Here is a 23,707-nt window from a genome sequence, read left to right on the forward strand (position 1 = left end):
AGAACGATAATAACTTCTTTTTAGATGAGTAAATCAAACAATTTTCCAATAATGTAAGTTTTAAGGAGCCCATTGATGTAGATGTATCAGGCAGAGCCACACCCTTCACTCTCAAAACTCTAGATTTATAAGTATTTTTCAAATAAAAAATACATACACATGTTTAAACTTTCTTCCGTTGAAAAATACTAAAAACTTCATTCTAGTTATTTTCAACAAATTTTTATTTCTTGTGCATATTTCTCATTTCATTTAGCCACAAGTACTATTAATCTCTTTTTGATGTATAGCATAAAGTAGAGGGAGAGAGCAGTAAAGTGCATTGTACAAATAAATGGTTATAAAATCACAGCCATCGTGCTATAAACTGCAGCAGATAACTCAAATTGCACTCAATCGAAGCTTTCACATAAAAAAGTATTTGATGGCCTAATTTTATTACAACAACTCGTAAATACAGTGTTACTGGCTTAATGGAGCTCTCAAAGTAGTTCAGCAGAATGAGTTTCATTGATTACCATTTCTATGCCTTCGTATATATGGATGTGTGTGCATTAGGGTAGCGCATCATTGTATATGAATTTTTAATGGATTGAGTGCTCATTTTTGCAATAGAGTGCTGGCACTAAGAATAGTCCTATGGCTTAATTCGAAACTTTTCTGCCTCAGTTGATGAATTTATGCTAAGTAAAATCTAAATTATTGGTTTATTGATATATGTATATGTTTGTGTGTATATCCTGTGCAGTATATTTTTAACTTTGCCACGAAGTTTCTAACAGCCAGAAGTATACATCGGAGACCCTATAAATTATATATGTAAATGATCAGCGTGGCGAGCCGAGTCCATTTAGCCGTTTGAATATGCGCGCACCAGACACACAGTTTTTGAGCTATCGATCTGAAAATTTGCACATGCCCTATTCTCTCAAAGAAGCTGCTTATTTGTGAAAACTACCAATATCAGACCACTATTCGATATAGCTGCCATATAAACTGACCAATCAAAATCAAGCCCTTATATGGAATTTTTTTTTTGACAAGGTATCTTAACCACTTTTGGTATACCTTGTTGTCAAATGCAGCACCACAATCTCCAAATATATTGTTCAGATCGGAATACTACAGCGTGTAGCTGCCATACAAATTGATCGATCGAAATAAAATCCTTGTTCAAATTTGGCATAGATTTTGGCCAAAGTAACACCACAATTTTCGAGACATGAAACCACTAACAAGGGTTATATAGTTTCAGTGCCATCCCTTTTCTTATTATATACATATATTAATCATAATATACAAATTATAAGACATTATGATAGCAGTAAAGCCATTGGGTGTGTTCAGTCTGGCTTTAGTTAGCGTGCAATGATTATGTGGAAATGTACATATGTATGTATATATATACAATATTTATATACCAACTAGTAGTATATAGCTATGGTTGTATTGTAAGTGATATCGAAAAAACAAAAAAGCGCCGCCACCCTTATACGTATATCCTTTGTGTGTGCCCCACTCCGCTACTTCGCTTGTACGGTCACTATGACTACAAAGTGCAAAAAACCAAAAGCGCAAAACAGACATATAACAATGCATACATATGTAGATACAGTTGCTTGCATAAACCAAAAAGGCGCCCCGTTGTTGCCAAAGTTTATTGAACCAGCCATTACATCACGCTTGCAATAACAACAAATGCAAAAGCAAAAACAAAACAACACGACAAGCTACAAGCTAAAAGCTTTTGCAGAGTTTTCAGTTATAACAAAAACTAGATATATGAATTTTGTATGCATGTAACAGATTCAAATAGATAGATCTACATACATAGTATGTGTATATGTATGTACATTAGGGTGATTCAAAATTTTATTTTTTTTTTTCAATTGGTACTCGCAAAAATAGGTTCCTAGACACCTCTAAGAAAGCCTCTCCAAATATGAGTTTTTAATTGTAACGGGAAGGTCCTCCGCCTAACGGTTTTCTATTTTTTTCTTATTATCAGATAGAAAAATTTATATCTCGCTTCCAACTACTTGAAAAAATATCTTGTTAATTAGGTTTTGTAGGAAATTGAATGCTCTAAAATATGGTCTCTTATGATTTTTTCGTAAACCCAACCGTTTAAAAGATATTAACGGTTGAAATTTGATTATTTTTGGGAAAATTTTTTATTTCTTAAGAATTTTATAACTCAATGAAAAAAAATTATTATGAATAGATTTTTGGAGAGGCTTTCTTAGAGGTGTCTAGGAACCTATTTTTCAGAGTACCAAACGAAAAAAAAAAAATTTTTTTGATCCACCTTAATATGCATTGATTTTTGACGATGAATATCTCGTAAACGCTTAACTTAATCGAAATATCATAGTAGACCATTTTTATAGAGCAGTAAATTTCCTACAAAACCATGTGTTTCATCATTCATAATAATTTTTTTTCACTGAGTTATAAAATTAATAAGAAATAAAGAATTTTTCCAAAAATAGTCAAATTTCAACCGTTAATATCTCTTAAACGGTTGGGTTTACGAAAAAATCATAAGAGACCATATTTTAGAGCATTCAATTTCCTACAAAACCTAATTAACAAGATATTTTTTCAAGTAGTTGGAAGCGAGATATAAATTTTTCTATCTGATAATAAGAAAAAATAGAAAACCGTTAGGCGGAGGACCTCTTAGAGGTGTCTAGGAACCTATTTTTGCGAGTACCAATTGAAAAAAAAAAAAAAAATTTTTTTTTGAATCACCCTAATGTACATACATATGTATGTATGCACAAACATGGCTTCATCTTATGTAAGCACCTACATAGCTTAATAAATATGTATATATATACCATATATGTTTGTATATACTTCTGATTGCATTTCGCTTGGAGATTTTCAGAATCCGACTTGTTGTTGCAGCTTCCTAAAATGCACTCACATAAAATTTAATATTGTTTGCAAACTGCTATTAGCCAAACAGCGTATTTTATCTGTGTCATTTTACTCATTCAATTACAACTCATTTGCTTGGAGCTCATTGTCTGGCGGCCAACGCTGCAGACGCACGAGCATTTGGTGCAACGTGCGGCAACAAAAAGCGGCGGACGGCTAGCCTCAGCTGTGCGAGTAGCTGCGTCCAGTTGGCTGTACCATCGGCCGGGCCATCGACCACCGTGACTAATCATTTGCAAACTCGCTGCCACCAGCGGCTTTGTGTTGTTGCCACTTCTGTTAGGCAACTGTCAGCTGCACTCACTACACATATACACATGCACATATACAGTTGGTAGTTGGGCGTTGCACATTTGGCGCTGTTACACAAACTATTTGCGGCCAACACACCTTCGCGCAACCCTCTATAAACCAAGTACCCGAGACATCCCCTGGCCACGAAGTGTCGTGTCCTTCCGTTTGTCGTACACTGCATATCCGCTTTATGCTCTTGTTGTTGCTATTGTTTTTAGTGTACTGCCTCCCTTACTCGCTGCTGCACTTTGCATTTGAACTTGAATGCGTGCGTGTGTGTGCGGCGACAACACGCACATGGCAACTGTTATTTCTTTAGTTGTTTTTGTTGTTTGCTTTTATTGACATTACAGTTTGGTAGTAGTGCTGCCAATTGGCGCAGAATAGCAAAGCATAAAGTTTGAGTAGAAGAAAACTCAAATTATAGCCAGAACCACTAACACCACCAACAGCAACACCAGCAACAACACGAAAAGTTCGAAGCCAGGAGCAGCTAAATTAATGAATTGAATTTGGTGTCATGGTCCTTGGCTGTTCCTCGGCGTTCGACGCTCGTCGTTCGCCGTTCAGTACCTCGCTTAATATTGTTGACGTTTTTGTTTTATAATTTGTAGTTGGTGTTCTTACTACTTTTAGCTGACTTCGTGTTGGGTGCCCTTACCTTTGCAGTTGAGTGCTCTATTTTTTGTGAGGGTAGGTTGAAACTCAATTTTATGAAAGTTTTATTTGTTTTTGTACACGAGTTTGAGAACTCGTTTCCGTCTGATTGTGAGCTCGCTTCTTCGTTATTATGACTCACTGCTATTTTATACTTCAACTTTTCTTATATTTAGATTATTGCATACCTTTCTACATCGACAGGACAATCTGACGATTTACATAAAATTTGCACAAAAAAAACTTCATTTGGAAACCCTATATAAAAGAAGTTTGCTATGAAAATTGAATAATACTATTATTAAACTCTAAACAGAGTATACACGAAGGTTGTGACAAATGTCGGAGACCTTATAGAATATGTATGTATGTACATATATAAATTATCGGCATGATGAGCTGTGTTGATTATCCATATTCGTCTGTCTATAGTATAGCCGAACTAGTCCCTCAGCTTCTTAAATATCGATCTAGAATTTTACACATCACATCACTAGAATACACACGTTCTATTCTTCCCAAAAAGTTATTAATTTGTCGGAACTAATGAATTCTATATCATTAGCTATTGGATATAGATGCTATACAAATTGAATAATCAAAATCAATTCCTTGTATGAAAAGCTTTTTTATTCATCAAGGGATCTTGACGAGACTATTTTTCCCACCCTTTTTCTTTGGTTTTTGAAACAAATGCTCTTAAAACTTTGCAATGTAAACAACATTAACTTTGTGATGAACAAAAGAATGACAAAGCCCTTCTTTAACCCACATTATATCCACATTATATCCTAGCTTCAGTCTTTTGCAAAAAAATTGCTTCAATTAACAATACGATCTGTTTAACAATATAGAAATAATGGATCATAACAAAATATGGGTACTTTAATAAAAGTCGGCAGTAAACTAATTAGACAAATCTGCAAGAAAAAATTGCGACTGATGTGAGGTGTCTTGATTACTAATTTGACTTCGAAAATTGAGCACGTATAGCTATATATATAAAGTATTTCTTGTTTGGAAATTTTTACTATCATTTTCGGTTTTAGCAACCCAAAATTAGCTAAAAGCAGTCTCTAATATCAAAATCGCAAAATGACTATAACCTAGTGATATCGTTCACAGGCATATTAGAAAGAGGAGTCTGATGCTTACATGCCAATACATGCCTTCACAGAACTGTTCGATCTTATAGAAGTCAGTAAACCGTCTCACAAACAATGCCCTCAATTGATTTTGAAATACATGGATGAACAGAAGAATTTTAAAGTATCTTATTCAAATTAGATGAAAATATTAAATTTATCATAAAGGTACCCCTTACATCAAATGTTATGTACTCCCTTAGCATACCAGGCTACTTGTACTCATTAGACCAGAAAGTGTCACTGGAATTGAATTCACATGATTTGCAACTAGACCCAGCCTTCAATATCACTGTGAGACAAGTTGTCTTGTTATTTTTTTTCATTTCGTCATGGAAAGACTTACGTCGATTTGAACAAAGTTTACGAATCGTTTAACTTCTAGTTAAATGGGTATGTAAACAAGTAAAATTGCCGCATTTGGGACGAAGAGCAACCTGATGAAATTCCAGACCTGCCATTTCATCCAGAAGAAGTAACGGTTTGGTGTGGTTCATAAGCCGGTGGAATCATCGGTCCATATTTCTTCAAAACTGGTGCCGGTGAAAACGTAACCGTCATTGGCGACCATGATAACCGACTATTTGATGCCTGAAATTGAAGCTCCACATCTCGACCATATTTGGTTTCAACAAGATGGACTGCTTCCCGCACATGGCATCAATAAAAAGATTTATTGGGAGAGCACTTCGGGGAGAAGTTAATTTCACATTTTGGGCCGTTAAACTTTTTCCTGTGCGGATATGTAAAGTCTGAAGTCTATGCGGACAATCTCGCTTCGATTCAGATCTTGGAACAAAACATCACACGTATCTTTCGCCAGTTGCCAGTCGAAATGCTCGATCGAGTCATCGAAAATTGGACTCAACGGGAACATCTGAGACGTAGCCGCGGCAACGATGAACAGTAGAAGTCCAAACAAAGCAAATAAGAAGGAAGGAGTACAAAAAGCCAAAAATTATTTTAAATAACCGTAGAATGAGGAATAGATCAACTGAGCATGGTTGGAAAATTGACAATGCTTAAAATCTGAGAATTGTTAAAAATTTTTTAATCGTAACCAACTGAAACCGTCAGCTAACAACGTTATGGCTTATATTTTAGTATGCAAATTTTTCATCGACTTTCTGGAAAAGGAAAAACTATTATATGTATATGTATATATGGAATATTTTTAAGAGGAATCCGCTGAAAACTTCCGAAGTTGAAGAAGAAAGGAATATCACAAAGCAATGAAAATAAGTTTGCCACATTTTTGAAGCAAAGATATGTCAAAATCGATAAGTTAGATACTACCTATAAGCGGCATAGAGGTATCGATTTCAACTGGAATAAAAATTTTAGATATTAAGGAAATGGTCTGGGAAATTCTAATAAAACTATATTTATGCTATTTATGCTGTGTAAACTTAATGAAACAACGTTGGATGATATATTTTGAAAAAAAAACGAAAAAGTATTTAAACTGTGTACATGGAAAGGTTTTACTAATTCTTATTAGCTGGCGTATAAATAATAATTATTTTTAACAGAAAGATACATATATACGTATATAAATAAAACTGAAAATAACGTGGCTCGGTGCAAAAGCATGCATTTTTGCATAACAGAATGAGTTCATAAATGAAATATATAAAACATGCATATTTCGAGAACGCATTTCATGTGGACTTATGTATACACATGTGCAAAAGCCAATAAGCACATGAATGCATGTACATACATATCTACTGTGTGTGTGTATTTGTATGAAATGAATGAATGAGCGCCTCGTATGCTTGGTTTGAAATGTATTTAGTCACTACCCGTGGAAGCCACGCGTAACCAGCTACATAACTGTCATTTTCTGAACACTGAACACCTTAGCAATTATAAAATCAATACATCAAACAAAAGAGAGGCGGCACGTTTTCCACACACATTATGGTAATGTTCTAAATGATTACACACACGCATGCATACTTACATGCACACATCCCTTTGCATATGTTTTTCCGCGGAGGAGGTAATGACAGACGTTCAATCAACATCCTGAGTTGGCGTGTTCGAATACAGTTTAAAATGAGAAAGGCTAACAATGACTCGAGATAAGAGCAACCCTTGGAATTATATTGAAATGCACCCGCATACAGAAACAAATTGCAGCTGGTATGGAATGCAATAAAAAAATAGAAAAACCAATTTTCTAATCATATCTGCAGCGGGAGTATCTCTGGTGTGCTTTAAAAAACCAATTTCCGCGCCCTCAGTAGCCACCGGTCATATAGCTCAGACGCTCATACAAATGTGCATATTGGCGCACGGTCAACCCTCGGTCAGGACGCCGGCCATAATGGGCGACTCCTAACGGCAGCATAAAACCACCGGGCCAATACAAACAGTCGACCGCAAAACAAATACGAATAATTCGACCGCAACATAAGTTTACTTAACTTGTTATGCACTTATGATGGCATGTGTGTGTGAGTGTGTCTGCATGTGTGCACAATTAAATGCAAGGAACGTACAATATGCTATGCGCTACACAACGCAACCAACCGACTAATTAAACGTAATTCAACACAACTCAACTGGAAGAACATAACTAAAGGAAAAGGAAATAAAGCGCAACTCAACGCAACGCAACGCAACGAAATGCAACTCTTCAAGGATATCTTACCCTAACAGGTATAAGGCGCCTCAGCGTTGTCGCCTGAAAGAAAAGAGGCGATAAAACAACATTTATTTCTCATACACACACACACTATACCCAGGATATATTGTATGCACGTATGAGTGTGTGTGTGAGTATGTCTGTATGTATCCCATAAGTGGCTAGATGGATCTTGTGTGTTTGGGTGAGTATACAAGTATGATTGGCTGGAACTTTACTAAAGGACTAACTAGTTTTATATATAATATATATGTGTATATATGTATATATGTATAGGAAAACAGGTGTTTATGTATAACTGTGCATGTATTTTGAGTGAGTAAGTGGTAATTTAACATTTCAATTTCGCTAAGCTCTTAGATACTGTTTTCAATTATCAAAGGAACAAATATTTTAATTTTTAGTATACATGTGTGTTTTGTAAAACTAATTTAAATAATTTTTAGGAAAAATCAAAAAGTACAAGTATATACATATGTATATTTGAGTAATATTTTGAAGTTGTTTTGGGTTAGGATGAACCGAATTGTTACCCTAATGAAGCTAACTAAAGCTTTATTCGATTTGGCTGGCATTGGAGAGTAAGAATCGAACAAAGAACTGGTATAAATCACTTATACTGGCATAATATTTTAGAGATCAATAACAAGGGATTATATGTATAACTACAGCGAAGAATCCGCATTACCTTGGCATGGAATTCAACAGAATACCTTTGTTGGTGCTTTTGTAAAACTTTTTCAAAGAAGAGCTCAAGGTAAAAGCCCAAATTTCTTAGCGTGTTTAATTTCCCTTATAAGCCGATCGTACCAAATTCTTGATTAGAGTTGTTACGACGTTTAGAATAGAAAGTGCTCATAGCACAAAGCATCTGATCAAATTTGACTCGGACTGGTCCATTTAATCTGCGCACACGAACCGAAGCGATAAAAAATTGCTTTTTCCTGGTAAAACCCTTTTTGTGTTTCTGAGTACTTTGATCTTCATACATATGTCAATATACATACATATACTTGAAAATCGTCATGTTGGCATCAGAAAGGCAACAAAGAACCTCAACATGTCCTACGGATCAACATTTTGGTTTGTTTTGTTTCGTACCAAAATACCTAATTCTCGTGCAAACAACGTCGAGTAGAGGTCGCTGTAGCAATCTGGTAACTCATAACTGGAACGTAAAGAACGTTTTGACATACGAGGGCTAATTGTGTTGTTTACAGTAACTTAAAATGATCATCGTGGCAAAAAAATATAATGGCGAACATTTTCGCACGATTATTGATTTACAAATTTCCACGAAAATTGGAACTCTTGACAAAATCAAACGCATCATTGCTCGTGGCGAGACGCGGGCTTATGAAAATGTGCTCGGAACTATTCAGAAATGAGTCGAAATCGGAAAAATTAAGGTTTGCTATGGTAACTAAAGGCCATCCGAGTGAAGACAATTGCGCAGACAATGTGAATGGAAAATTGGATGAATAAAGAAAAAGAAGAAAGTTAATGAAAATATTGTCAGTCTAACTGTCAGTCTTCAACTTTTTTAAGATTGAACTATTCAATCAGCCCCTACTCAATGATAATTCATGCATTCCGAAAATGTGACCAATGCCTTTTTCTAATTTTTCCCTTCCAGTATTAGGAAAATCCAATACCAATGCTCCTACTGAGATTTCTCATACGAATTGATAGCTAATATAAGTACGTCTTGCTCGATTGAAATTCTTCAATGTTTTTTATAGAAAGAATTAGACTTGATTTTTGATGGGCTTCTCTTTTATAATTTGACGTAACTCAATGCTCCATCTTTAAAAAAAAAGATACCTCGGGAACTTTATAATCTCCAACAACATTTGTTGTATTTTGTGATGACTTACTAAATGATGAGGGTATATAGAGTGCGGATCCAAAATTTTAAGCTGACATTTTCAATTCCGTCCGGTTTATCACTTAAGTTACTTAAACCAATGGACTATAAAAGTAATTCATTACAATTCACTGTCACATTTATTTGTTCGATCCATCATAGTTCACAGTGACTTCTTGAATTAGTAGAACAACTTTCATACATTTCTTGATTGCATTAAACAATTGCGCAGTAAAGCTAATTTAATTTCTTGATTGCTATTACTGGATCCACGCAACATTGGGTATCACTTTCATTTACAAAAACAAAAAACCATCGTTGTAAAAAATAAAAATTCTTCACGCGTTAATTTTCGATCAATTAAAAACGCTTTCGATTCATTATAATTAGACCTAAGAAAGTTTTCCCAACTAAAAAGAAGGAAATTAAGACAACAGCTTACTACAATAACAATTAGAACAACAAATACACGTAACATGCACTTAGCAGAAATATTAGAAATGCTGAAGCTTTGCCTGTCTGATGAAAGATGAAAGTAATTCTCAATTAGCACTTCCCCAAAAGACGCAAACACACACACACAGGCTCAAATCATTGTATGTTTGCATATGATATTCATCTTAGCTGTAAAAAGTAAAACGGGAACGGACATAGTCTCACACATGAACGCACACATATCAACATAGCTGCGAAAGCCTCGGTTGTGAGCGGCGAAAAGCATTTATGAAGTTCGCTTTTCTTTGCACGTCATGCACATAGACGCTGTGACTCTTGCTTTGATACTCGCATAAATGTAATAAACACCCCCTCATAATAGCCGACACAATCGATGTGGCTACATTAAGGTCATCGTCACGTTGTTGAGCAGTTTAAATCTTAATTAAATTTAATTGAAGTAGTCGCTGGAGCACTTTGCCGCTCCCGAACCACACACACGCGTACGTACATACATATGTGTATACAATATTACATGTGCATTTAATCATAGTCATAGATCCTGCATTCATCATTCAGCACGTTCCATAAATGCAGAGTTGGAGGCCAAAAGCGACTGCCCGGTAAACAAAGGCAACAAATGGGATCTAAGTGCCATTAATGTCAATCGCAGCGAAGCGTCCCACATGCGCCACCACTTGTATGCACACACACATCCACATGTATACACATATGATTACATACATATATGTATATACATATGTATATGTATTACCAACACAAACGCGCGCCCACACAAAAGCAGAGGCGGCGCATTTATAAGCAACATGCATGCATTCTCACACTCACACAAACGCATATTCACGTTCACACATAAGTATTTAAATGTTTTCCATGCATTTTTATGTAAATGCATAATTTGCTGCTTGAGGAATATATCAACAGCGGCTGAGAATGCAATATGCCAATGTTGACAAGTGGCCGCCTGGCCGCCGCAGAAAGCCGGCGCTGGCTGAGCATTTCTTTCAACGCACTTTTTAAGCGACTGCGGCCGGTGGGCTGAGCTTGGCTGCATGTGCAGTTACACACCCATTTGGCGGACATAGTTATATACATATATGTGACTACATTGTAAATTTATATACAACATATAAATATGTTTACGCTGACTTGTAAGATTCTGGCAGGAAGACGGGTCAGCGCTTTAAATTCAGAGGTCAATTACTATGCACAAGTTACGACATTAAATTAAGCAATTTGTTAAAAATAAAATGAAAGTGCAGAAAGCGAGATCGCATATTCAATTATAGAAATTGCACTGCATTCGCGAATATATGTATATGTATCAATTAGGGTGAGTAAAAAGAAAAAAAATTGCTTGTTTTGCATTCGAGAATATATGTATAATATATGTATATACATATATGTATATATGTATATATAATACGGTGGGTAAAAAAAAAATAGTTAGCTTGGTACTCTGAAAAATTGTTTCTTAGACACCTCTACGAAAATCTCTCCAAGTACATATATGCTCTTAATTGTAACGGTTAGGTTCTCAGTTATTTATTTATGTATTTCTTAAAATCACATAGCAAAGTCCAAATCTGGCATCCAACTACTTCAAAACTCAACTCGTTTCATAGATTTTGTATGAAATTTTAATGCTATAAAAATGGTATCCTACGATTTTTTCGTAAACCTAACCGTTTAAAAGTTATTGACAGTTGAAGTTTTATTATTTTAAGGATGCTTTTCTTGTTGATTTCACAACTCAGTGAAAAAAAAAATTTTAAATGGCAAAATTCATATTTTGCAGAGCATTCAATTTTCTATAAAACCTAGGATTCGAGATGTTTTTTTTTCTAGTAGTTTGAAGCGAAATATGAATTTTTCATACCTGATGCAAAAGTGTATAGATCTTAATGGAGAATATTTTGAAAAACAGTAAAGCGTTTTTCGACGTGCAAAATTTGTTTTTGTTCTCTAATCCCGAAATATAAAAGGCAACCCTCGCATTAACATAGCCGGCAACATGAAAATATGATACTTTAAACAAATTACTTTCTGATATTTCTGTTTGGGCTACACACCATTGACTTAGGAACTAAGTATGTAGTAGCTCAACACATTTAAAACGTAAAGCTAAAAATATTGTTTTATGGTGAAACATATACATATGTAATTCTGATTGTAAGTAGGTATAAGTTTCTATTAAGCAGGAACTTATTTGACAAAAGAGTGTATAACCAAAACAAAGCAGTATAGCCCGCCCTAAACTATGTCTTTTACAAAAGTTAAATTCTAGTGGTTTCAGGTCATCCTAACCTTTACTTTGGAATAAATATGTGATATATGTGTTCAGTAGGGTACACTGTCACGAAGAACTTATTACTGTTTAACAGCAGAAGTTAAGAAACATTTTTTTCCATAATCGAAATGTTGAAAGACGCACACTCATCACGTCCTCTAAATCAGTACCGCTGTTACCTGAATAAATGCTGCCGATTACCAGGAACAATTTGTACGATTAAAATATGAAATTAAAAAACTTTGGCTGTCTTCGATTCGATATGCTCTCTTATCAAAAGACTTAGACTAAGAGGATATAACGCCTATCTTCAATACTACTAAGCTTTATTTTATACATTTCAGCCCAGATTTACCATTCTGCACGGCTGAGATGAAAACTTACGACTTGAAATAAATTAAAATTGTTTAAAGAAAACACAAGTCTCGAAACTAAGAAGTGACTAAAATTTTGTTCGTCGTGGAACATTTTCTTCATCAAAGAACTGCATTGAACATGCGTAAATGGACATGTTAGTGCAATTCTCCAACGCTCGGCGTATCGAAGAGAGCTGTGACTTATAATCATTTATTATACATCAAATATGCTGGAGAATTTTATTCAGGTGAAAGTACTTTACCAGGCGTGTAATAAATCCGGGCATGTGATCACATATTTATTAGAAACAAGTTTTTATAAGAAAGCTTGTTAGAGGTGCGATTACAATTTAGAGGAGCCATTTAAAGCAATTTTAGTATATTTATACTGAGCTTAATGTTGCTTGAACTGCGCGGAAAATAAAAAAAAAACCGACAATTACACAGTACCAGCAAAAAAATTATTTTCTCAAAAAACACGAATTACGGTAACTATTATGCCTTCTGAACTTGGTTGTCAACATACTTTCTATGTATGCACATACACATATGTATATGTATATGTATTGTTATCTGGTCTATTGTTAACAAACTGCATATTTTGGTTTCATGCATGTACGTACATACATATCTACGTCTGTATGTGTGTTGATGCGCGCATAAGCATTAAAATCTTCGAGCGCATTGCAAACATTAACGATGACTTTCAACTACAAAATTTCTTTTATTTCACGGCGTTTATTTACCTTGTGTGCCCATTTCCCAGTTAGGCTTTTTTCACTTGCCACACACATACACACACATGCGCGTATGTGTGAATAGTTTGCGTAAGTTTTGTTGTTTTTTCGCAAGCTGATTTATACATGCACATACATATGTATATACATAGTTGCATTTACATATGTATATAAACATATACGTATGTATGTACTCCTGTTGACTTGCAGTTTTCTTTTGTTACGCTATAACCTAAAATAGCAATAACAAAAACAACAAGAAGAACACGTTTACAATTGGAAAAGTCTGCTGTTAGCCGCCTGGTTACCCTTTGTCACTTATTTTAATGAATACTAAAAAACAGAGTCGAGTCGAGTCGAGTCGCATTGTACGCGTTGTTGTTGGCAGTTGTTTTACGTGGAGCAGCGAGTTTTGGTTGCTGGAAATTTTGGCATTACTTGCCTAACAGAGCGCGACGCTTTTCGGCGCGTTACAATGACTGAAGTGCAAAGCAAGCCTGAGGTAATACTAATCATACTCAATACAATAAGTATGTAAATGAGTTGAACTATTGTTTGTGGGTATGTGCATGTGCGTGGTGAACTTGTTTGTGTATGTGTGTGGTGATGGGTATTAATATGTGAAATGTTATGGTAGCATGAATAGCTGGTGTGCAGCTCGCAGAGGTCTACTGGAAGGCGCTAACACTATGACCAACAACAACAACAACAAATGTACGCAAGCTGGCCAAGAGAATGCCAAGTATGCCATAGACAAGCACACAAACCGACATACATACATGTGTATTAGATATCTGCCAAACCATACAATGTGGAACTATGGCCAAGCCAACAATGAACGAGGCGCAAATGAGTTCATTGTGCCTACTCTACTCTTGTGCCTGTAAAGTATTTAAACACATACACATACATGGATTTACATATCTACAAATTCTACGTGGTGTTTTTTGTGTTATTTTTACAACTTTTGGCCAAAAGAAAGTATGATATGTAAGCAAACTCTAATCACATACATACTCATGCATATATCTATGCAAGCGTGCTAAAAAGCGACATTCAAAATCGCTGTTCGGTGCCATCGTTGCTGCAGAATAATGTCTTCTTACACTCCAATTGGCTAAACGCATTTGCCTAGGCGCACAGCGTTTTCATGCATAATTATGCATGTGTGTTAATGCGTCTTGTCGCGTCCCAGCCTTCGACACCGTCTTTAGTGCGTAAGTACCCGCACAACGGCATGAATAATTAGTTGAATATACGAGTACACACTCCGTCGTGCATGCGTAGAAACGTCTGCAGAATAATGATCGCTGGATCATTGGGGAAGCCGATCGCTCCTGACTGTTTCCTTCGCTGAATATTTAAATGAAGAAGGTGTGGTCGTCTAAATTTACTGTTTTTCTAGTTTTCATTTATAATGAATGAATAAGACACTAGCTTTGTGACTCACAATAAGTGTCGATTTTAAAAGTTTGGAATAGATTTTTCAACGGACAGTCCGATAATAGTAATCATTTTTAAATATTTGTCGGCTTCCCTTTTTTCGCAAGCAAACGGAAAAAAGTCTTCAAATCAGTTAAAATTTCCATAAAAGCATTTAACAAGATCGAATATATTCAATAAATAGAAATTTTCTGTGTTGCAAGGCTATGATAAATTTTCTTGTGAAACAGTGAAGAAAATAGTGATTATAAGCTTTACGTGGAAACACCAAAATCATTATCCAACAAGATGTGTTATAAATAAAACTCGAAAACTCGTAACGTCGACTCATCGGTTGCTGTCATCGCCCAAGCCTCTGCACCATATAGCAGGACGGAAATTATGAGCGAATTAAAGAGTTTAGCTTTTGTTCGTCGAGAGAGGACTTTACTTTTCAATTGCCTACTCAGTTGTTCGTCGAGAGAGGACTTTACTTTTCAATTGCCTACTCAGTCCGAAGTAGCACCTGTTGGCAAGAGCAATCCTGCGTTGGATTTCCAGGCTGACATTGTTGGTGGTGTTAATGCTGCTTCCTAAATAGACGAAATTATCTACAACTTCAAAGTTATGACTGTCAACAGTGACGTGAGAGCCAAGTCGCGAGTGCGACGACTGTTTGTTTGATGACAGGAGATATTTCGTTTTGCCCTCGTTCACTGTCAGACCCATTTCCAATTCAAAATGTTCCTTGGTTTCATTATTTCACATACAATCACTTGGAAGTTATATTAGATATACGGATGCTCAGGGAAGCTTTAACCCGATTCAACCAATTTTTGATACATAGAGATAATATTTTGAGCAAAGGATTCTCTCTGAATTTCAATTGTTTATCTCATACATTAACCAATATTTTCGGTCAAAAATCAACTACAGATACTGGAGTCCACATTTTCGGTTCCTAGGGGCTTCAACAATTTTGGTGGGTTGTGAACAATTTTTGATTTTAAGGTGGCATACTTTAAAAAAATTATTAGTGCAAAATTGGATCCCGTTATATTAATTACTTCTTGATTTGGGTACTGGAAAGTGTAATAATCAAATGGAATACAAAATTGTGCTATATGGGAAGTAGACGTGGTTGCAGTCCGATTTCGCCCACACTGCATACCAAGTTTCATCGCGAAATCTTAATTTTTACTCCAGTTACAGCTTACATATATAGTCAGACAAAACGTCACCCGGATTTCAACCAACCAAATATTTTTACTTAAAAAACTCAAAATTGCAACTAAAGGCTTAATAAATACTAACATAAATACAAATGTAAAAATTTGGAAGCTCTGTGGTTTTTGAACAGCTCCAAAATAAACGGCCGTCACACGGGACGACCCTCATAAATTGACATTATTTTGAAATTAATGCATTTAAGCCGTTTGATACTCAAACTGGTCCGATTTTCCATAAAAATTACCGTGCTCTTATTTTTATCATTTTTATCTATAAAATATTTTTTAAGAGTATTTTCGGAAATATTACGTAATTTTTTAAATTCCAGGCATAGCGAGTATAAATGAGTTTGTGTTGTCTATAATACAAGGAAAGCACTGATCAATGTTAATTGCTGAACATTTCTAACAATTTAATAATTATAACTAATTATTCGAAGCAAATTCTAGTTTTGCCACTTATGTAACCGAAATTCAACTATTGAAATTTAACGCTGCGATTACTTGGAAGCAACAGGTTTACAGCATACAAATCATCTTTCCGCTAACCTTCTCAAGAATTCGTGATTTTCTAAACGGTAAATTCTTTGGTAACGCTGTGTATAGCAAAAATAGATGATATGTAGGTATAAAACGTGTATATGTGTATGAAGCACACACACATGCAAAATCCAACGGCTTATACGAAATCCCAAAGCACGCACAGGTGACGTAAACTTTAATCTGCACCACATGTCGCACGGATATCGCCAAATGTCAAAACTGCCCAGAAGGAAAGGCAAAAAAATTCACACGACCAAAGGGTGAAGCGAAAAGCGAGAGAAAGTCAAATTGTAAAAAATATCGATTACTCACACAGGATGCAAATACATACATACATACTTACATAGCATACATGTACTATGTATATACTCGTATAATTTCACATATTTTCAACTTAGTTAAGGTGAGTTGAGGGGCGCCAGCTTTGCCTGCGCTAAAACGAAAGCAGTCGGACACAAGCACAACAACAAAACAAGGCCAAGCGACAGCAGCGCAATAAATTAAGGCGACCGTTTTGTGTAACTATTGATTTTTTATGCATGTAATAAAGCTGACAAACAAACACATACACACAAGTATATGCTAAATTTGTACCTCTAGCGATGTAAAGTAAAACCACACTTTGTTGCAAGGCTAATTCCCAGCGGCGCTTTTTGCGTTTTTAGCGTTTTTTTCGCGCCGCAAAACCTTTCTCCACGCAACACAAAACGGGAGAGGTCAAGGACGCTCTGCTCGCAATTGCACAATTCGTCAACGAACAAAAAACTCAGCACGAAGTGTTCATCTTACTCGTGCGACGCGCTGTCTGTATGCTGCAGCGACTTGTGAATGAGCAGCTGTTACCACATTTTTCCGAATTCCAACAGCGGCTCTCACACACATGCACATGCATACAGCTTCCCGAGCAGGTAGGCGGCAATTCAAGGGCAACAACAACGACATTGGAGCGCTGTGACGCGATGCCAACGTGATGGAACAAATACATGTGTGCGTTTGTGTGTACACACGAAAATGACATAGGAATTAGGTCAGGGAATTGTAGCCAATTGCATCAAAACGGCTGGAGGACACTTTTCTAAATATGTGTGTCGGTATGTCTGCGCAACAACAACAATTGTTTAAGGTCTAATAGTTGTTAAGCAAATTAAAGTATGTTTGAGGCAGCAGGTCTACGAGGTCTAAGCCCCAAATAAAAGTTCTTAAGTAAATATACATGTATATAACTATACTAAGAGATTAGGATGTATGTACATATGTATGAATCTTGTAGATGTATGGGCGTAGTGCTGTATTCTAAAGGACACAGTCGAAAAGTCAAAGGTGGAGGGCAACGACAACAAGCTAATGGGAAGCACAACAACAAGGACGACCTAAGAGGGTTAAAACACAAACGCTCTCTAACAACAACACAATAGCATTAACGCTAACACTAACAACAATAAAAACGTGGAAATGAAAGAAAACGATAAAAGTACATAAATACAATTTATAAATAGAAATGGAGAAAAAAATCGTTGAAAACTGATACATTAGGAAAATATCTGCGTTGAGTTGTTGACTTACCTGCGACAGATCGGAATCATCGCGCAGTTTTTCCACGATGCTGGCACTGGCGCGCAACGGCGACATGGCCACGCAGAGGCAGGCGAGCAGCGCGGCCTGCAGCGTGCACCTGCGGAACGCTGATGGCATTTTCTCACTTGTTTTTTTGTTTGGTTTGTTTGCTAGACTTATACTACTGCACACACACACACGTGTACAAAAATGGAAATGCATGTTTGTGTGCGTATAGTGTGGGCAGTAATTGCAGCGGCGTTGACAGCGTTTTCACGTTTTGATTGATGTTGGTGTTTGTCAGCGAGTTGGTTTGAAATACAACAAAAAAGAAGCTATTTATTAGATTTATATATGCATATTGACACGGAATATATGTATGTATATTTATGCACGTGAGTCATAACATTTTTACATATTTCTGTTTTTGAGCGTGTCGTCGATATTCGCGTTTATGATTTTCACATGGTATTTATATAACTTTTTTCCAACGAATAATCGTAGACAGAATCATACACTCACGCACACACACTTGTACATATGTCTACACGCACAAGTTTTACGTCGTCGGGGGAGGCAGCGCGAATTATCGCAATCATTGAAACATGTTTACTGCAAATGCAGTCACGGTAAAATTCGACAATTGGCAATAAAGACGCTGGAATCGTCTGCCAGTTTGTGCAATCAGTTTACCAATCACTTACATAAGCATCCGAGGGTGCATGAAACGCTGCATACAGTGTAGCAAGAAGAGTGAAAAGTAGTTAAAAATATTTTTGAGCATTATGCTGTGATTTTGGTGCTCAATAGAGCTTTTTATTACAGTGATATACGTAAGGCCTTCGGGAAAAGAACGAATTGATTATTTAAGGAAATTCTGTAAAATACTGTAATATTTACAATTTTCTTCGCAGTTTAAATTCTCAAATTTCCAGTTTCGGGTTATATTTCATTGGGTTCGATTAGTGCATAAAGTATCACGATGTGCTATTAAAATAACTTAAAATCATGCTTTGTTGCTTTTTTTAATCATTTTCGACATTAAAAAACATACAAAAAAATTTTGTCATTCGTCTAGAGTTTTTTCTGAACTTTCACTATTCTTAAATTATGCTATAACAGTTTGAAGTGATCGCTTGGTCGAGCATTAAGCAAAGTTCGATAACGGTTAACTTCCTGAGCAGATAATAAATTTATTTATTAATTAATAATATTAGTATTATATTAAAAATAGAAACTTCCGTTTCCCTTTCATTTTGAAACTTGAAGTAAAACAGCTGAAATTTGCTCAGGAGAATTTACATATTAATATATTATTATTAAGTCTTCACATACCTAAGTATATGTATGTATGTAAAAATGCTTGCATTAAATTTTACGTGACCTTTAATGTAATGTAAGAGTAATTAAATGTCACGTTCTGCATGTTTCTGAAAAAACAAATACCGTTAGAGACTTAAAAATTACAAAACGAAGCTTACTTTCGGGAAGCTATTTTAATAGATTGACAAAATTTCGTGAAAATATTTCAGCTATCTCTCTGTACAAAAATTTATATTATTTAAAATAACTTATATATTGCAAATTTCGCACACTTATGTGTATATACATAGCTGTTATTATTTGGTTAGCTTTATAAGGTATAATAACATTGATTAGCTTATTATACATAAGTATGTATATAAAAACGTGACTAAAGGCAGCTCAATTGATATTACATCAATGACTAAATTCTAACTTGAAGCGCTCCCAGCTCTTATTGCGTATTTGGACCGATTCAGCATTGACGCAAAACTGAATGTAAGCACAAATCGCGAAAATGTAAATGGAAATCATAAATGTTCTGAAAATTACGAAATTTATTCCTCAAATTTAAATTCAATATAAATTGCGATAAAAATGATAGTTAAGTTATAATTATAGCTAACCGCAATACTGAATCATGAATTACTATAAGCTGGAAGTTCAGCTTAAAAAAGCAATGAGTTATCTCCTTGTCAATTGTCAGCTTCTGAAAACAGTTGTTTATCATACAGATGACTCATACTATACTACTGTTTCTCAAGGTTAATGTGTCAACTTTTTGGAACGAATTTGTTTTACTGAATCAAAACAAAAAAGTGTTATTCGGTTCTACCGCAGCTATAATACGCTTCACATAAGTGAAAGCATAAAAGGGTATAAAAAGATCTTTATCATGATTTTGATCGGTCAGCATGGCAGCTATGTATATGCTATAGTCCGATATCGGCGATTCCGACAAAGGAGCAGCATTTTGGGAACAAAAAAGTTCACACCGATATCTTAGAAAATGAGGGATTAGTCGCGTTAAAGCAAATAGAGATCGAGACGCTGAGACTAGTGGCAAACTTAATCTACACTCGCTTTTATAAATCCTTATCGCCTAAAGGGAGTTTTTAAGAGCACATATCTTATGAAAATTTCTAACATATCGAAATCGAGCTTCTATTTTGCTGCTATTAAAATAATAATTCTAATTGTATTATACATACATACTCGTATTCAACATTAAATCATGAGATTATGATTACAATTTTCTAAGCTCATATTGAATTCACAGCTTCTAGAGTGGCTTGCAAGCAGAAAACAAGTTTAAATTTGTTGATGATAAAAAGAGGGTGTGGTCTTACATAATTCAAGAAAATAGTTAGTCACAGTAAGCATGTATGTATTTTTTGCACAAAATTTATGCTACCAACAGACACTGTGTTTATTGACAGAGGAACACAGGCTTGACAATTGAGTGGTCTGAAATTGCTCGCAACGGAAGCGATAAACAGCAGCGGTCGAAACCCAAAACAGTTGGATGCACAATAACACTCCTTGGGTGGCATGCACTCAGCCCACAATGGGTGAGGGTACTAACAATTTGTTTTTGTTTTTTTTTTTGCGACTATTGACATTTGCGCCAATCAAATAAGCAAGTGGAGCGCATAAACCTATTAAAGATAAGAAAAGCTATTAAGAATGGTGTGAGTAGATGAAATATGCGCTTCGAGATGGAATGCTAGATAATATAATATAATAAGCGCGTGGAAGGCACCCCAAACGTTTATGGTCAACAGGCAGACAGACAACCCTGATAATCAGTAGCTGCTGTGGCTGACAGCCCACAGTTGCAATTGTAAGCAGTGAATTTGCGCTCATTATGCAAGGGACGCGTTCAACATGGCGATAACAGCCGATAAACGAGATTGTGGACGGGAATGCTTGCCCGAACTCCTCCTCTACCTACCGCTTCTACTACAAATTCTTTGCATTGACTTTCTTTTAGTGCTTAAGCGCCCTTCGCGGCACGAATGCATCCCTTAAAACTTTCATTCAAGGATTTCCTTTTTTGCACACTATAATTATACCGTTATGTCACTAACGTCATAGGCGCATATCCTTGCATGTGCTAAACAACCACACACACACTTACACATACTTATGTGCATATGTGTGTTTTTACGTATGAAAGGACGTTTGGTGGCTCTTTGCACTTTGCTAGGGCTTCGTTCTCCCGCTGCGTGAAGTGTTTTACTAATTCGCTCAAATTGTATAGAATTTTTTGTAATTGGTATTTAAAAAAATAAGAAAAAAAATTGCTTAAATATTGCACCACCAAAGCGCTATAATAGCGTACAACAAAAACGTAATTACGCAATTGTTGTTGTTGCTGCTCTTGCGGGCTTTGCACACGCTGCAGCACAAGCGCAACTTCTTTCGACTGCTGGTCGAGTCTGCACCAGGCCAGTTGCTGATGTTTTCATTATTGTGCTGTGTGCTTTTCTCTACATTCGTGCAGACAAACACACAGTGAAATATTTATATGTACTACGTGTGTACATTGTCTTACAGTAACAACTGCTTTTATGCAGCGTACTTTTTGAGTAAATAAATTAAAAAAAAAAATTGAAAAAGAAAAAATTAAGTAGCACATTCTCCAAATGCTCACATGCGCTTGCCACACCATCATGCTTTTGCCACAACGGCTTATTCACGTTGAAGACGCATTTGGCAGCTTGTCAGCTTGTCACACGCTCATTAAAGCTCTGTTTTCACTGTCGTTAAATATTTATCGTAAGCTTGAAATTTTTTCGGCATGCACAAGTGTTTTCCCAGCGACTGTATTTAAATTTTGAAAAATAAAAAACGTTTAAAACTTTGCAGCACCAGCGCACACACACACACACGCATCAAATGCAAAATCAATAACTGAGTAATAATATGACAGCCGAGGCTTTGGTGTGTGGCAGCAGCACGGCGGAAGGTGTACTTGGCGCGGTCGGGATGTTGGAGGCCGACTTTTTTGGTAATTTCCAATTAACCGTTGCACAAACAGACCAAGACCAAGTATTCAACATACATGCATACTCGCACTTACACACACACACACAGTTATTAGCGTTGATATGTCATACGTACGTATAATTACTAAAACACTGACACTTTGTAGCACACCCTCAAGTCGAGGCTAAGGCTAAACCTGTACTACAAACACAGTAACAACAACAAGAAAAACACACACACGGAACAAGTTTTTATTGGCAGTAAAGAGCGTTTAAACAACGGCAGCGACAACGACACGACCAGCACAACGGTTCACCAAGAACTGACTGAGACCGATTGCTACGACGAGCCAACAAGCTGAGCGGCGGCGTTCTGTGCCACTGCCATGCACTCGTGGAGCAGAGCAGACTCGTTGCCGTGCATGTGCATATGTATGTCATAACTGGCGAATACAATTATGGCTCTTTTCTTATTGAATTGGATAACAAACGACACGACACGGCGGCGCGCGCATACTCTCGTAGAGCCGCATGTTGGCTGGCGGCTGGTGGGCTGGTGGCAAGAGCGGAATATAACAGCAACACTACTGGTCGCCGGTGGCAGCGGCAAGTGGTGTGGTTGCTCGGTCGGCTGGTCACAACAAGCACCACATACAACACAGCGCACCATGGCCAAAGCCGCAACGTTGGCTAGGTGTAGCGTTTGGGCTTGTCTCAGCCCAAAGCCAGCACAGAGAACTAACCAACTTGCTCGCAAACATACGTACATACATACATAAATGTGCAGTAATTGAGGAGATGCTCGCAAACTAACAAAATCAAGCAATATTGTGTATATGTGTGTGTGTTTCGTAGTGTTCAAGAGAGCTTTCTATATGAAACAGAATTGAATTATATTTTGAGAGCCCAAACATGAAATTATGAAAATTGGGGGAGATTTCGCTACAAATATACATACATACAATTGTATGCTGCACTTGATCAAGTTATGCTGGCGATTTTTCTGCCTAAAAATAACTGCTAATTCGCAATGCTACTTGCATCTGCCCATACATACTACATGTAGGTGCATATGTTTTATGTAAATTGCACATAAATGTATGTACTATGTGGTGTATGTATGTATGTATGTGAGTATACACGTCCCGCCATAAAATACGTAAATAAAATGCCCTCGTCTTTCAATTGCATAAATGATATTGAACTTGGCACGTAAAAAAGCAGCGAATGCGATTCCGAAACGCTGCACCATTTAACGGTCGCTGG

The 23,707-nt window shown here is 36.3% G+C and overlaps 1 protein-coding gene across 10 annotated transcripts in view; it reads right to left on the minus strand.

Moving 5' to 3' along the window:
- Positions 1 to 22,777, minus strand: part of LOC126767717 (fasciclin-1) — a 48,446-nt gene extending 25,669 nt beyond the window's left edge. For 4 of the 10 annotated variants that reach the window (XM_050485341.1, XM_050485312.1, XM_050485332.1 and 1 more), the window contains exons 1-2: positions 22,578 to 22,776; positions 18,159 to 18,333 (exon numbers count right to left, since the gene is read on the minus strand). In XM_050485341.1, the coding sequence (XP_050341298.1) occupies positions 18,159 to 18,287 (129 nt within the window). In that variant the 5' untranslated portion in view covers positions 18,288 to 18,333; positions 22,578 to 22,776. Of the gene's footprint in view, positions 1 to 7,701; positions 7,735 to 18,158; positions 18,334 to 22,577 lie in introns of all 10 variants that reach the window. The other 6 variants (XM_050485349.1, XM_050485321.1, XM_050485304.1 and 3 more) reach the window with 3 other exon arrangements.
- Between the last annotated feature and the right edge of the window lie 930 nt (positions 22,778 to 23,707).

This window comes from Bactrocera neohumeralis, chromosome 2 (assembly GCF_024586455.1).
Source record: "Bactrocera neohumeralis isolate Rockhampton chromosome 2, APGP_CSIRO_Bneo_wtdbg2-racon-allhic-juicebox.fasta_v2, whole genome shotgun sequence".
Lineage (NCBI taxonomy): Eukaryota > Metazoa > Arthropoda > Insecta > Diptera > Tephritidae > Bactrocera > Bactrocera neohumeralis.